The sequence below is a fragment of the Cololabis saira genome, chromosome 10 (assembly GCF_033807715.1).
Source record: "Cololabis saira isolate AMF1-May2022 chromosome 10, fColSai1.1, whole genome shotgun sequence".
Lineage (NCBI taxonomy): Eukaryota > Metazoa > Chordata > Actinopteri > Beloniformes > Belonidae > Cololabis > Cololabis saira.
The window spans coordinates 34,890,934-34,906,335 of record NC_084596.1 but is presented as its reverse complement, the minus strand read 5'-3'; the positions used below and the strand labels follow the sequence as shown (position 1 = coordinate 34,906,335).

The window sequence follows — 15,402 nt, the reverse complement described above, 5'->3', positions numbered from 1 at the left end:
CACCTGTCCTTGGCAGCTCACCGTACTCCACACCGTCCTCCGACATCCCCGGCAGCAGGTTCAGGTTGTAACGGTCCCTCATCTTGTCTCCGGGTCGGTTCCTGGTCCAGAACTTACTGTGGAGGAGAACCGGGAGACGGAAAATGTTCAGACACGACGATCAAAGCAGCTGCAGGAGGAGTTGGGGAGCGTCGGCATCCGGCGTACCTGGTGTGGTCGTTGGAGCCGGAACACAGGATGTGGCCCAGTGGGTGCCACGCCAGACTCCAGATCATCCCCTCGTGGGCCATCTCCATGCCCCCCACCTCCTTCTCCACCCTGGAACAGGGAACGTCAGCAGTGAACACACGTTTACTCACACGCTCACACACGCACACTTAGAGGCGCCTTCAGGTTTGCTCACCCGGTGTGCCAGAACAGGAGCGAGCCGTCGGAGCCGCCGCTGGCGAACAAACCCTCATGAACAGGATGCCAGGCAACCGCTGAAACGATAGGAAACAGACAGTCAGAAAAAGTCTCATTTGACCCAAGTGTGCATCTCAGGAGAGTCTCAGGTGGGACTCATGAATGATTCAAGTGAGAGACTCAGGTATGTCTCAGCTATGTTTCATCTATATCTCAGATATGTCTCATCTACAGTACAGACCAAAGGTTTGGACACACCTTCTCATTCAAACAAATGGGGAAGTGTGTCCAAACTTTTGATCTGTACTGTATGTCTCATCTATAGCTCAGCTATACAGGACTGTCTGAGAAAATTAGAATATTGTGATTTTCTGTAATGCAATTACAAAAACAAAAATGTCACACATTCTGGATTCATTACAAATCAACTGAAATATTGCAAGCCTTTTATTATTTTAATATTGCTGATTATGGCTTACAGCTTAATAAAACTCAAATATCCTATCTCAAAAAAATAGAATATTCTGGGAATCTTAATCTTAAACTGTAAGCCGTAATCAGCAATATTAAAATAATAAAAGGCTTGCAATATTTCAGTTGATTTGTAATGAATCCAGAATGTATGACATTATTATTATTACTTTTTTTTTTTTTTTTTTTTTTTTTTTTTTTTTTTAAATTGCATTACAGAAAATAAAGAACTTTATCACAATATTCTAATTTTCTGAGACAGTCCTGTATCTCAGGTATGTCTCATCTGTAGCTCAGGTGTCTCACCTGTGGCCTCCTTCTTGTGTCCTCTGAACACCTGTAGCTCCTCCTTCAGGTTCCTGATGTCAAACAGCTTACACAGGTGGTCGCGTGACGCCGTCAGCAGCCAGTTCCCGTTCAGGTTCCACTTCACCTCCATCACTGTGTTCTTGTGGGCGTGTCTGAGGACAGAGGGGGAGGTACTGGTTACCATGGTGACCAGGAGGAGGGCCAGACCCAGTGTGTGCGTTTGTGTTGCACTCACAGCGTAGCCAGACTCTGGCCTGTCTTGGGGTCCCAGAACTTGATTGGCTGCTGGCTGTCTTTGCTGCCCGACACCACCAGGCCTTTGGTGGGATGCCAGTCCACACACTTGACGTCAGCTCCGTGACCTGAACACACACACACACACACACTCGTTTCAGATGGTCGTTTTGCTCTAAAAATCTGAACACCGACATCTTGATCCTTGATCCTGGGACAGTTCTGGGACACGTGTGCGTACCTCTGAGGATCCTCTCCTCGTGGCAGCGCATGAAGTCCCAGATTCGTACGGTGCCGTCGTCTGAGCAGGTGGCGAACTTGTTATCAGTGGGAGAGAAACTGGAAAAGAAGAACAGGAAGAGGAGTCAGATGTGTGGACCGAACATTAGAGAAAATCCAAAACAAACAAACATCACGAGAGGACAATGAGGAGTCATTCACGGTCCCCAAACATGTCAGACGTTACATCCCTGTGTTACTGAAAACAACAGTACCACGGCCTTATTCTCAAGGAGTCAGCTCAGGCCACATCTGTCACTGACCCAACGCTGAAGCCCAAACAAAAGCAGAACCTCAGAAATGTACTGTGACATCAGAACCAGGTTTCAGTCCCAACAAGGTGAGTGATCCTACCAACGGATGGTCACACAGTGTTTGATGTAACGCAGACACGCCTCTAGCTCTGGCCCTGGTTCAGGTTTGGGTCATGGTTCAGACCCTGAGATGGGTTTGTGCTTAGGCCCTGGTTACAGGGTCAGGCCATAGTTTGGGTACTTGCTCAGGTGCTGATTTGGGTCCCGGCTAAGGCCCTGGTTCAGGTTTGGGCTCAGGTCCTGATCTTAGGTCCTGGTTCAGGTTAGCAGTTGAAAGATTGTCCTGAACTGGATTAGTCTCAGCTGCTTGTCTGGTTCGTGACTGATTAATCAGAGTCAGGATGAGTTGTCCTGGATGTTGGAGTTTGTCCAGCCGGATCTCAGTAGACACGGTGATGTCACTCAGGATGTATGATGTCATAGAAGACAAACAGCTGGCAGTGACCTGTTCATGTCCATCGTCCCTCCGGAGCAGGTACTGAAGAGCCGCTGAGGTCCAGTCCAGTCTGAGCGGTTTGAAATCTAGGGTTAGGGGTAGAGTTTGAACTGCTTCAGCAGCTGCTTCACGCCAACATCACGCAGCTTTTACAGCTCAATTGTCCTCGGGTCAACATTTGCTCCACAACAGAACTGATCCACATAACACGATGAACACGTAGGACCAGCCACGCTCACTGAAAACGCTCAATGAAGTTCAAACAGACAGACAACTCTGAATGAAGTCACCTGAGTAGCAGTTTGTTCTTCTAACCCACGCATGCGTTACATCACTGTTGCAAGGTTTTGGGTTCCTGTCCATCGTCATGACAACTGCTGAGTTTAAAACAGGTTCTGCAGCAGATCAGCAGCTTTGTTTTTGGGGGGTGAATTAGCTAAAGCAGTGTGGAAACCAGACGCCTGTTCCTGAGCTTTCTGGTCTAAAACGATGTCTGATCTAAAATGGGTTTCCCTTTAATAACTAGCAGGTTTATGTGACTAAGGAAAATATGAATCCCGTAGAAGTGTGAAGTATAAATAATGTCAGAGCAGCGTAATTTAAGATGGAATGCAGAGGATATATGACTAAATCCTCCACTTTTAGATTCATGCGGTAAAATCTCTGAACATCTCACCATTGACTGGAACAAGACGGTCCCACAACAGGAATATCAGAGATTTTAGACATTTTTAAAGAGAAATGTTTGGTATATTCAGCCATACCTGTGTCAGTGAGGATTTTCAGGAACCAAAGTATGAAACTAATTTAATACATAGAAATGTATGAATTATTTTAAGGAAGAGCTGTTCTGGTTTAGTATGCGTCTGCTGACCCCTTCAGGATGTGGACTAGTGTGAGCTGGTCCTGTGAAATACATAAAAAATAAAGACAACATGCTGTCTTTAGAGGTTCTTGTGCTGATCAATCAAAAAGTCCGATGCCTGTAATTCTAGATGGAAAGACAACCAAGATAAAGGAAATCTTTAGTATCTAGCAACTGTACGTGTTCATTTCAGTGTATTCCTTATAAAAGTTCCTTAAAAAAAAACAAAAAAAAAAAAACACTTTATCTATGCTTTAAGGGTTGAAAAACGAAATCCCTCTGTAATTCTTTCAGTCACTTGACCCGGGTGTTTCGTATATGAAAAAATATTCTGTAAAATGTGTCTTATTTGCTGACATAATTACTATTTTACACAATAAATAGATGTAACATCCGTTTCTCACCATAAAACAATCACAGTTTGTAATTTTACTGGTACTCAATAAAGCTAGTGACATTTTATAAATAGTTTGCATGTTACATTTCCAATTAGTCATTTAACACTTTTAGGAGAAACAAGGTGCCAAAAAAAATTAGGTTTTGGGTAGAAATGTAGAGAAATGAATATAGAAAAGTGCAGGTGGACGCGAGTTAGATGAGTTAGGATACTAGAAGGTTGGTAGAGGAGGGGTTCTAGTCTCCCAGAGTTTGTTCAAAGTAAAGAAGCGACCTGCTCTGATAAGTGGTACCTTGTTGCAGCAGCGGGGAACATGTGTGGTTTAACTAACTAACTAAGCAGCCCTTGTGTGTGGGGGGTGGGGGTGGCAGTGCCAGACGGGGTTCCATAGGGGAAACCAATGATCGGGCAGGAGTAGAGGCCTTTATGATAGTTTAAATAACTGGCTGCAGAAGTCTCTTTTAGAGCTTTCTGATTCTGGTGCCAGACTCAGCATCAGATGCCTTTTGAATGCCGACTGTGAGGAAAGCTGGCGGTGCTCTGTGAAAACATTGCTAGGCAAGACGCAATGTGAATATATCTATATTTTTTTATCCCTGATTTTTTTCCCCCATTTTATCACCCAGTGCTCTACCTAGGTAACAGTCCTGGGCATTGCTCCCTCTACCAACCCCGGGAGGTCCCGCACTGAGCTCAGGTCTCCTTTACTTGAGTGAGCGGGCCGCTTCTTTTCACCAGACAGGGTGGGGTTTCTCCGGCCAGACGTAGCGCGTGGAAGGATTACGTTATTCCGGCCAAATCCTCCCCACCCCATCTGGCGCCCCGGCTGACCAGAGGGGGCAGTATAGCCCAGGGCTGCTGCATGTTTTTGTGAGGGTAGCTCACATTAGCTACCCAGGGGAACACGGGGAGAACATGCAAACTCCACACAGAAAGGCCCTTTCGCCAACCCCACCCAGGGTCTGGTGCTGAAGTCATGGGGGAACTAACACTCACTCAGTGCCCACAGCGTCCCTGGTGAGAATTGAACCCAGGACCTTCTAGCTTTGAGACGGCTGCACTACCGGCTGCACCACCGTGCCCCCAGGGGCTGTGAATATTGTAACCAACCGAAATAATTCAACCACCATATTTAAACAACCTTTGTGAGTTCAACACGTGTAACATACCAGGAAATTCTGGATGCATTCTTACTGAATTACCCAAGCAATCAAAAGTGTGTACAGTACAGCAAACATGCCTGTAAAAACACTTAACTTCCATCCTGAAATGTAAACGCCAACGATGCTGATGACAGAAAGTTGCAGTTCCAGACTGTAAACAAGACTTTTAGGGCCAGAATCAACACGTCCACGTACCGAAATTCACTTTCCATTGCTGTAATTCAGAGGGATTTCACACTCCTACAGATTTCTTGCTGCTGCTTTAGTGACATAAGAAGTTACATTGGGTCCTGGCTCTCGAGTGTTCTCCAGTCTCAGTTCTTTGTAGAACCTGTTTAGATTTGGCTTTAGCACTGGCCTAGCGGTTGATTGAAAAGCCCCATTTGTAAACAAACTTTAGTGACCTGAGTTTTACTCGTGCATTCAAGGGTTGCCAGTGGAGTTCTGTAACAGTCTGACTCGGCGAGTCCTTTTGGTTGGATGAACAGCAGATGTGCTGCTGCATTCTGGGACATCTGTAGTGGTTTAACCACGCATCCTGGAAGACCAACGAGAAGAGCGTTGCAGTAATGGAGGTGAAAGATAAGCAGCCTGGACCAAGAGTTGTATGTTTATACAGGTACGACCGGATGTTTTGTTCATAATACAGAACAGGAAGTTGGAGATACAGATGCCACATAGTTGGAGTAGGAAAACTGGTCATGGATGAAGACACAAAGATTTCTAGTGACCTTGGCAGGACCTTAATACAGACATTAATATAGCTGCAGATAGACTGGTGGAGAGGTGTAGTTGAAGGTGGACATATGTTTACATAAGGACACATGTAGACATATGTGGCCACATTTTCCCAAATTCAGGTCATATATAATGTACTAAAAAAGAATGTTGGTTCATTTCCGATGAGGCAATGTCAGAACCAGAGGACGAGGCCATGACACCATAACCCGGTCCAAGGACGAAGCCATGACACCATAACCGAGTTGGAGGCCATGACACCATAACCGGGTCCGAGGACGAGGCCATGACATCACAACCAGATCCAGGGATGAGGCCATAACCAGACCAGTGGTCAAGGCGCTATGCAGACCCAAAAATTAGGCGATAATTGGACTTGGGGAAGAGGTGCTGTCATGACCCAAAACATAAGGCAATGATCGGACTGAAGGGGCAATAAGTGAGGCTGTGGAGGAGACCATAACCGGACCTAAGAATGAACCCATAATATCATAACCAGGTCCAACCCCATAACTGGACCTGAGACCATAACCCGGGCCCAAGGATAAGGCCATAAACCATGATCTAGGATACGGCGATAAGCCAACGATCAGGCCGTAACATCTTAACCGGACCAGACGATGAGTAAATAACCAGAACCAAGGATGAGGTGTACATGGTAAAGAAAGGGACCCTGGTACTGAGTCCTGGGTCCTCCCAAAGTGGAGTGATGAGGTATGGACGTTGGTCCATGACATGCTAAAGGAGCACCCTGTGAGATAAGATTCAAACCTCCAGTACACCTGGTTCTGAAAAGCCCATACAGGGTTACAGGTGACAGGATACTGTGGTTAACCGGGTCAAAAGCTGGATCTGCAGAAATGTCACATGTCAATATCAGTTTCACCTGTAAATATGTGGAATTGAGATATTAGTAAAACAGCTTCTGGCAGATGTTCACTCAGTTTCATAAGAAGGCAGAGCTAACTTAAGCAAACATTGAAATGTTATTGGAACAAACTAACAACTTCTTTTCACATTAAAAAAAAGTCATCAGTCATCAGGAGCCAGCTAGCTTTAGCTGTGTAACTTGTTTCACATTGAGACTGTGACGTAGCTGGTTGACTTCAGCTAACTAACTTGCTAAACATTACATACTTTAACTAGATTAATCTTAAAGCTTACCAGAGGTAATTAGTCATCTTGAATGCCGTTGACCTTACAAGTTTACTGGAGCTAGTTAACTTCACTTATCTAGATTTTACTGATTTAAGATTCCATTTATGTTGGAGTCAACTAACTTCACCTATGTCAATACCTTAATCATTTCAACTTTTATTAAGCCATAACACTTCAAACCCTAATTTTAATGGAGGTCGTTAACTTTAATTAAAGATTACGAGTTTATGTCGCCAGCTAACTTTAACTGAATTAACAGTACAATGTTAGTAAAGCCAACTAACTTCAACAAACTTCAATAATAATAATACACTTTATTTATAGGTGCCTTTCACGACACTCAAGGTGACCGTACATAAGACAAAATATAGAAAAACCACAATAACATCTCAAGATATAAAAAGAACACAGTGAACAGTAAAGCAAATAAGTGCAAAACTGAGATAACGCCAGCCCCAGAATTAAAGGGAATATGTCTGAAAAGGTGTTTTAAGGCAGTTAAAGGAGGTGACAGTGTCAGAATGGTTAGTATCGTGCGGTAGAGAGGTCCAAAGACTGGGCTGAGCAGTTGAAAGCTTTCAACCCCTTGGTGGACAAGCGGACAGATGGGAGGGTGAGTTGGATTGAGGAGGAAAACCTAAGAGTATGACTGGCTATGTTAATGTGGAGCAGCTCAGTGAGATACAGAGAGATGAGGTTGTTGATGGCCTTCTAGGTGACATTTTAGAGATTATAAGCACTTAATAGGGAGCCAGCAAAGTTTCTGCAGGACAGGGGTGATATGAGTTCTGCTAATAATAATTCAGGCAGCTGTGTTTTGATTCAGTTGACGTTTCTAAAAAGACTTGTCAGATAAGCCAAACAGATAATTAGTTAACTTAAACTGGCTTAAAATGAACATTTTAGCATATCCCAATCGTTTAAGCTAATTTTGAGGCAATTTGCACAGTTTTACTCCAATAATGACCTTCAGTTGTCAAAAGCCCCGTTCACACTGCAAGTCTTAATGCTCAATTCGGATATTTTCCTCAGATCAAAATATTTTGTTTGGCTGTTTACATTACCTTTTAAAATGTGGCCTATATCAGATTCCAGTGTGAGCTGTTTGCGGTTTAGAACTGACCCACATGCACAGAATAACAATAACAAAGAGGGCAAAGGCAACAGATTGGAACTACGGCAGAGATAAACAGTGACAAATGTCGACATAGATTGACATAAAAATTTGCATCAAATCCGCCTTGGCTGTTCACACTGAAAAAATAAAAATCAGACCTGGGTTTGATTCAGTGCCAGATGTGAAGTGGCCCAGATCTTATTATAAAAAAAATAAATAAAAAAAAAAAATCAGGTCTTGGCACCTGAATAAGTCTGACCTGGTCACTTGACCCCCCCCCCAAAAAAAACAGATTTGGGCCACTTGTGCAGTCTGAACAGGCCTGAAGCGACTCCAATCTGTAAAGTGCAGTTCCTAAAATGACCAGACACTTCTGGAACTGATTAGTATGAATGTTGGTCAACAGGAGTTAAACTACTGAACCCTTACATCAAACCTGACTTCTAAGATATTAATAGATTTTGCTTCTTGTGCTGATAAATGACAGAGATCACTGTGACCGGTTTTAGTTTGGCTTGAAGGGATTCGTCAGATAACGTCAGGGTAAAGCTCAAAGAGCTAGATTGTAGTAACAGAGTTCAGGTCGTGTTCCAAACAACTACCAGACTTGTTTGTCCATTTTTGTATGAGTTAGGAGTAAGCAGAGTCAGATCTTTCAGGACGGTCACCATCAGAGCTCCCACAGCTGCGCTTCAGATCTACTCTTCAGAAACCCGTTTGTCCAGTTTACACTACATAAACTACACACGTCCACACGACAAATGCCTGTGGAGGTATGTAGTTTACTACTATGAAGCATCCAAAATAAGGTCCAAGCAAAGGTCTCCAAGATTCACTTTGTCAAACTTGGACTTAGTGAAGAGCTGGATGAAATCAAAGTTATTCTTCATTATAAAAGACATGCAGAAGTGGATTTTGTAAATAAAAAAGAAAGATGAAAAGTTGTTGCTGTTCTTGTACCAGAGGACAAAAGAAGACACAAACCCATATTAGGGATCTCAACTGGAACTAAAACATCTTCGTATCCTCTCAGACAAATGTGAAGACAAATCTCAGGTGAAGAGCATGAAAAGTGAGGACTTTTAAGTGAACAAATGATATGAACCACAATTAATTTCTGATCTCCTTGTAGAATATGTGCCTTGAGGGGAATCAGCTGGTACAACCAGACTGCTTCTAGCTTTCTCCATAAGATTATGGTTTACAATAAGTAAAACCCCTGTGCAGTGGTTGAATTTAAACCCTTTATATTTGCTGATACTTAATCTGTTACCTTTAAAGAACAAAAATAGGTTAAAGTTAAGAGTCTGAAGTTCAAATTGTGTATTTAGCTAAAACACCCAGACTATCAGTGGCCGTCTCTGATAGTTTTAGTTCTTTACAAGTATGAAAATGTTTTTATTTAGGAGACTACAAATGAAGACAGCTGTTTTATTTAACTTATTTTGAGGCAGAGAATCTGACTCATCTGGAAACAGACAGAAATGACCCTAAGTTGTTTCTGTGTGGTTGGAACTAAAAGTATCCATGAAGAACAAAGATGGACAGAGGCCTCAAATGGCCCGGCTCAGCTCAAGAGTGGGAAAATGGTCAGCACCATGCTTTTTGGTACATTGTATGACCTGGATATGTGAAAAAGAGAATCCCCAGAAGAACCACCTCCTACGACAAAACATTTGTGATATATGGGAGTATTTCAACACTGATGCATTTCCAGTAAATTAATTTTCAGTTTAATGGATCTGTCTGCAGACTCGCCCTAAACGGTAGATTGGTGGCGTTTATTAAAAAAAAAAAAGGTTTAATAGTGATCAATCACTTCCCAATTTAAATACATGCACACATACACAAAAGATAGATGTGTAAGGTTAAACTGTTTATTAAATTAAGTTAGTATTAGGCACTAAGGCAAACACATAGGTCACGCTTCTTAGAAGTGCTAATTTGTTTCCAGCGATTGTTTTTTTTTTTTTTTTTTTTTTAAATCTGAATTTTGTTTGCTATGTGGCAAAAACAGTCGAATGCAAGTCCTACGGCCTAGAACCGCTTAATGCACAATGCCAAGAGCCTAGAATGCAAAACCACCCACTTACACAGCAAGACTGACCACACAGGCCGCTTAGGATGCAAAACAAGCGCCTGGAACACAATACAGATGGCCTGAACACAAGCTAACCACCTAAACTGACAAGTGAGCGGTGTAAGATGCAAGGACCACATAAACTGCCTACAATGTATGGCCAACTGCCTACATCACAAGGGTGACCGCTAAGAACCACCTCTTAGAACACGAGGAACACCGCCTGGATGTTCGACAAGACAAGGCCAAGCCCTTTGAATGCAAAGCTGACCACACAGATCTCTTTAAGCACAGAGCCAAGGTGAACAACACAAGGTTGAACACCGCCTAGCACACAAAGAACACTTCCTAGACCTTCAATACAAGGCCGACTGCCTGGACCTCCTAGAACACAAAGCCAGCCTAGTACACAACTAAAGGTTCAGTCAACTCAATATTCATATATATATATATATATATATATATATATATATATATATATAAAGCTGCAGGTAACTACTTTTAAAAAGGATATTAAAGATTTATAAACATATTTACCTCACGTGGGACAATCACCACCAGAAGAAATTTTCTGTGCTTTTTTTTCTTACAGTAGGCAAAGGTCACGTTATCTTTACTGACAATATCCGTACTGATTACTGCGATGAATAGATAAAGCATCCATCTATGGCACGGTCAAAAAGAACTTAAAGCTCAGGTATAAGTCGACTGCAAATCTGTGTTAAACTAACCCTGTCTAGAAAGAGCTACAGTTACTTTCTCTCCTCTGATAAGGCCTTCCAAAAACAATAACGGATGTCTGTAAACCTCTGTAGTTTGGCAGGTCAATATTGACTCCTACAATCACTCCTACAGCCAAAATGATTTTTAGAAATTGCTGGAATCAGGGACCGGAGACAGTTCATTACACAAACATTTGTAATGAACTGGGAGGTCAATGGCCACGATTTCATGGAGAAGCAGCTCAAATGCTTCAGGAAGTAAAATGAAGCCGATGTAACCACATCAAGTTTGAAAGATGTTCTTAAAAAATAAAAAAATACTAAAGAACCCTCTCTTGAGTATAGAAAAAAATGTTTCCAATATATTTGATGTTTGTTTTTAGTGTACTTTGTATTTACAATTCCAACTGTAAAATTTCAAGGGCAATGGAAACCCCCCCCTCCGACAGGTGCAGCATGTAAACATGAACCTAGTTGACCAATCATAGCCATGACTGTCAGAGTCCTAGTCCACTGAGGCCTATGGGTAATATAGTTCCAGGGAATGAGACGGGAGGAACTGGATCACCTGCCTGGGACTCTCAGAAGTCAGTCAGGTGATCCCTGTTCGGACGGACCGGCCAACTGTGATGTCCTCTGTGCCCTGATGTCATAGTGACATCACTCTGTACATCTGGAGGGTGAGGGTGCTGTCCTGCTGCATCATGGGAAGTGTATGAGCCTTCAGGTGCACGTGTGGAGTTCAAATCTTTATTTAAAAACACAACCACCTGCTAGTGGAGCCGGTTCATACCAGCAGTAGTGTGACTCTTTATTTATTGATCCCTGATCAAACTTTATTTGTCTGGGTCTTTATTGATCTCCTGGCGCCCACCCAAACCAGCGGCCGACCCAAACCAGTTAAATATGATGACTTTATTCAACACATCAACCGTTTGAGTACAGAGACAGCTCTTTAGCCACATCAGGAAGAATATCAACAACAGATCACTGCAGTGTTGCAACAGCACACACGTACATGTGTCAGGAATCAACCAGAATAAACACAACATGTGGTAGTGCCCTCGTCTGGCTGCCGGCGAGCAGCGCAGACAGCCCTGAGCTACAGAGAATGGGAGATTGGGTGTAAACCTGGCTTCTCTAATGGCCTCCTTGTGAGCCTGGAACATCTTGACGTTGTTCATGTTGGACTGCCAGTACTTCACGTAGCCGCCGTGGTCCGCCGTCAGCATCCACATGTCGTTGTGAGACCAGGTCATGGCCCGGACCGGGCTGTCGTGGGCCTGCCGGGACACAGGTCACAGGTAAATCATCAGAAAATCCACTGAGCTTAACAACATCTGCTGGTACCAGCACTAATAACCGTAAAACAAACACTCAGCAACGCTTAGGCTAATTACACTTTCGGACCATGTAGAAACAAAACTCAAGAATGACATGTCGGAGTCTACGGGTCTCATAAAGAATATTAAGAGTATTTAAGGAACCATCAGGTGAACAAGCAGTAGTTCATCAAGTTAAAGAGGGAGGAACACCCGCTAAAAACTCTGCAGTTAACTTTTCAGAAATGAGAAATCCCCTAAAAAACAGAAGCCATAAATTATGGACAAAACTGTCAAACTCATTGTCCTTGATCCCTCCACAACCATGGAAGAAACTAAAAGTCAGGCAGGAAACCCCTACTTGAATTTAATTCAATGTTGTTCTCTGCTGCTACAAAGTCCTGAACAATCGCTTAGAGAAGTGCTACATAAATACAGTTTATTTCTGATATTACTGACAGCTACTGCTGTTAACGGTGGATCTACAAGCTGCTGGGTCGTCACTAACAGGGTTTTAATTTTAATTTTTGGTAAATACTGTCACTTTGAGGCTGTATTTGTCTGATGACAAGACCCAATACTATGCCGTATGTTTTTACACCAACAACTAAAAACAAATAGAAAAAAAAACTAGGGCCTAAAAAGGGACATTAACTTAAATATGACCGTACATGCTTCCATGTATGGATGATACTCAGATAGGAGCAGTCAGATATCAGGACAACAATCATGTCTCAGTGACATACAGGCCTGGGTGATGTTTCACTCCCTGCTACCCCTGCCCCGCCTGTCCTGGATGCACATTTACCTGTAAGATGGTCTCAAAGTTGAAGGTGAGTCCATTCCACAGAGTGAACTCCCCACTGGAGGCTCCGGTCACGAGCCGCCGGCCTTCAGGAGTCCACTGCAGAGAGACAGACAGGAAACAGTTGTAGGTTAAGTGATGAAAAGACCCACAGGTGTGTCGTTGAGCAGCCTTGGATTAAAAAAAAAAAAAACATGACTGATCTGAGATGATGGCGGCTGCTCACCCTGATCACGAACACGGGACACTTGACTTTGTTGGTGGAGGTTCGGACAAACTTGGTGGTGACGGCGTTCATCGGATTGCTCAACATGCCCACAGGAGGAACGAGCTGCAGACACACAAAAACAGCCCGAGACCTGGTTTACTTCAGGGCTCAACCATCTGGGGGAAACATCTCTCATGCCATCATCAAGTTTTAGTTCAGTCTTCACTCTGCATTATATCTAAACAAAACATTTTCTACAAACAGAGCCAGAAGGTCGATGCTAATGCCTTCAGGTGCAACCTGCCCTGCATAGCACCCTGTACTTCCTCTTGCGAGCAGTGCGGCTACTGAAGGGGCAGACACACATCCTTCAGCCGGAATGAGCCCAACTGGTCCCATGGGTGAAGGCCTGGCCGCTTCCCCCAGGGACCTCCCCCCGTCCCTTCTGCCTCAGCTCCATGGTGGGACTCTGGTACCCCACGCACGGATGAGGGACACTGCCTTCCTTGCTTGCTTCCTTCCTTGCTTTTTCTTTTCCATTCAATTCCAGTAAAGGCCCCCTTAAGACCAGTTTCCCCTGGGAGACCCCAGCAGGGGCAGTTGTCCTCAATTCCAATTTCATTTTATTTATATAGCGTCTATTACAACACAAGTTGTCTCAAAGCACTTTCCAGAGGCCCTGAGCATGAACCCGAGCAATTATTACATAAACAATGGCAGGTAAAAACTCCCCTAAAGGGAGAAAAACCCAAGGCCAAACAGTGGCAAGAAATACTTCCCTTGAAAAGGGAAGAAATCTTTATTAGGACCTGGCCCATGAGGGTGGAGGGGCGAGTACTCACATCATTGTAGCCACCTGCATCTGGCTGGATGGCTCTGAGGTCTCGTTGGTCGCGCTGCCACAGTCGGTTCTGCAGAGAAACAATAACAGAACTGAGCTCACATCCATCACCGGGTTCAGGAGATTCACTTAAAACCAGGACAGTTCAAGGCAGCTCAACAAGAACAGCTTTTAGGCTCAGATTGAAATGGATAGATAAGGGGAAATTTGTGCATTACCAAGAATTGAGCACAAAAAAACAGAAGAAAGCAAAAGAAAAGAGATAATAAAATAAGATAAAATGCAAATACGATATACAGATCTGCTGTGAGAATTGCTTGTTGTCAGATAATGTGTAAAAAAAAAAGTTGATGTAAACTGAACACAGAGCATGGACTGAGTGACAGTAGCGAGTTGTAGCCCGTTTTAAAATGCTGTTCACCGTTAAGAGAGAGGCTTGTTACAGCAAACATTGAAACTGTTTTTATTTCCTTTGGACCAGGTTTCAATTTATTGTTCTAATATAGAAATTATATATCTGAGATTCCCACAACGAATAAAGCATTATGGATCATTCCTCTCAACAGTAACCAGTGGCTGAAGCAGAGCAGCTGATGTCCACTTCGGTGCTGACATCACGATAAAAAGATCTGTGATTATTATTATAAAAATGCCAACAGAAAGAAAGTAATGACCAAAATAATACTATAAACCTGAACAGAATCAAGAGAAACAGGTTTATCCATGAACATGCACAAACCGTCTTTTGCGTGTGGTCTAAGGTCTCATTTTGCAGGTTTGTAACATATTTAGTTTGTTAAATATATATGTTTTGGAGAGAGTGCTGGTGCCGTGAACATGCTTGATAAATGTTGATACTTAATATTTTTCACTTCACTGCATAATTGGTAAGTAAAAATTAGTCATGATATCACCCCCCCCCCACAAAGACAACATTTGAAGGAGAAAAGGTGTTAACACAAATATTTACACTTCAAAAACTGATTTCTGTACCCTTACAATGAAATATGTGACGGTCTGTGAGACGGCCACGGCCCTTGTACTGTAGGGGGCAGAAAGGTGGGTAACATGCAAACCAGCCGCACCAGCAGGGCTGTGGTGGGGCAGCCAGTTTAGACGCCGTGCTCCCGTCTATGCTGCTGGTTTTACAGGTACAATATTACCGGCAGAAGCCAGAGAGCCTGAGCTGACAGGGTCAGGAAAGACGGCCATCACCAAATGCACCTCTCTCTTCACCGACAGGACCAGGATTCCTCATCACCATGGGACCAGCAAGGAGGGCATCACCACAGCAAGTTTCCTCTTCACTTTCTATGAGCCCCGTCAGATTTTTGAGGTCACCGTCATCAGGAGAGCCCTGCGTCCAAGATGTATTTTTTAACCAGACTAGTATCCTTGCTCTGCATTCAGGTCGACGTCGAGTCCGCTGAGTTAGAAATCGCTGACGATGTCCTGTCTGAAGATCTTTAAGAGTTGGTGCCATCATGACTGAGGTTTTTTAAACCAGAACTCACACCTCTTCAAGTGTATGTGATTTT

General features: G+C 43.4%; 1 protein-coding gene across 1 annotated transcript in view; it reads right to left on the bottom strand.

Moving 5' to 3' along the window:
• The window catches only part of wdr33 (WD repeat domain 33), a 29,990-nt gene that overhangs the window by 6,438 nt on the left and 8,150 nt on the right, over window positions 1-15,402 (bottom strand). The window contains exons 3-12 of the mRNA XM_061732740.1: window positions 13,866-13,934; window positions 13,042-13,146; window positions 12,819-12,914; window positions 11,820-11,971; window positions 1,661-1,758; window positions 1,421-1,547; window positions 1,183-1,337; window positions 404-482; window positions 208-318; window positions 22-116 (exon numbers count right to left, since the gene is read on the bottom strand). Of these exons, the coding sequence (XP_061588724.1) occupies window positions 22-116; window positions 208-318; window positions 404-482; window positions 1,183-1,337; window positions 1,421-1,547; window positions 1,661-1,758; window positions 11,820-11,971; window positions 12,819-12,914; window positions 13,042-13,146; window positions 13,866-13,934 (1,087 nt within the window). The remainder of the gene's footprint in view (window positions 1-21; window positions 117-207; window positions 319-403; window positions 483-1,182; window positions 1,338-1,420; window positions 1,548-1,660; window positions 1,759-11,819; window positions 11,972-12,818; window positions 12,915-13,041; window positions 13,147-13,865; window positions 13,935-15,402) is intronic.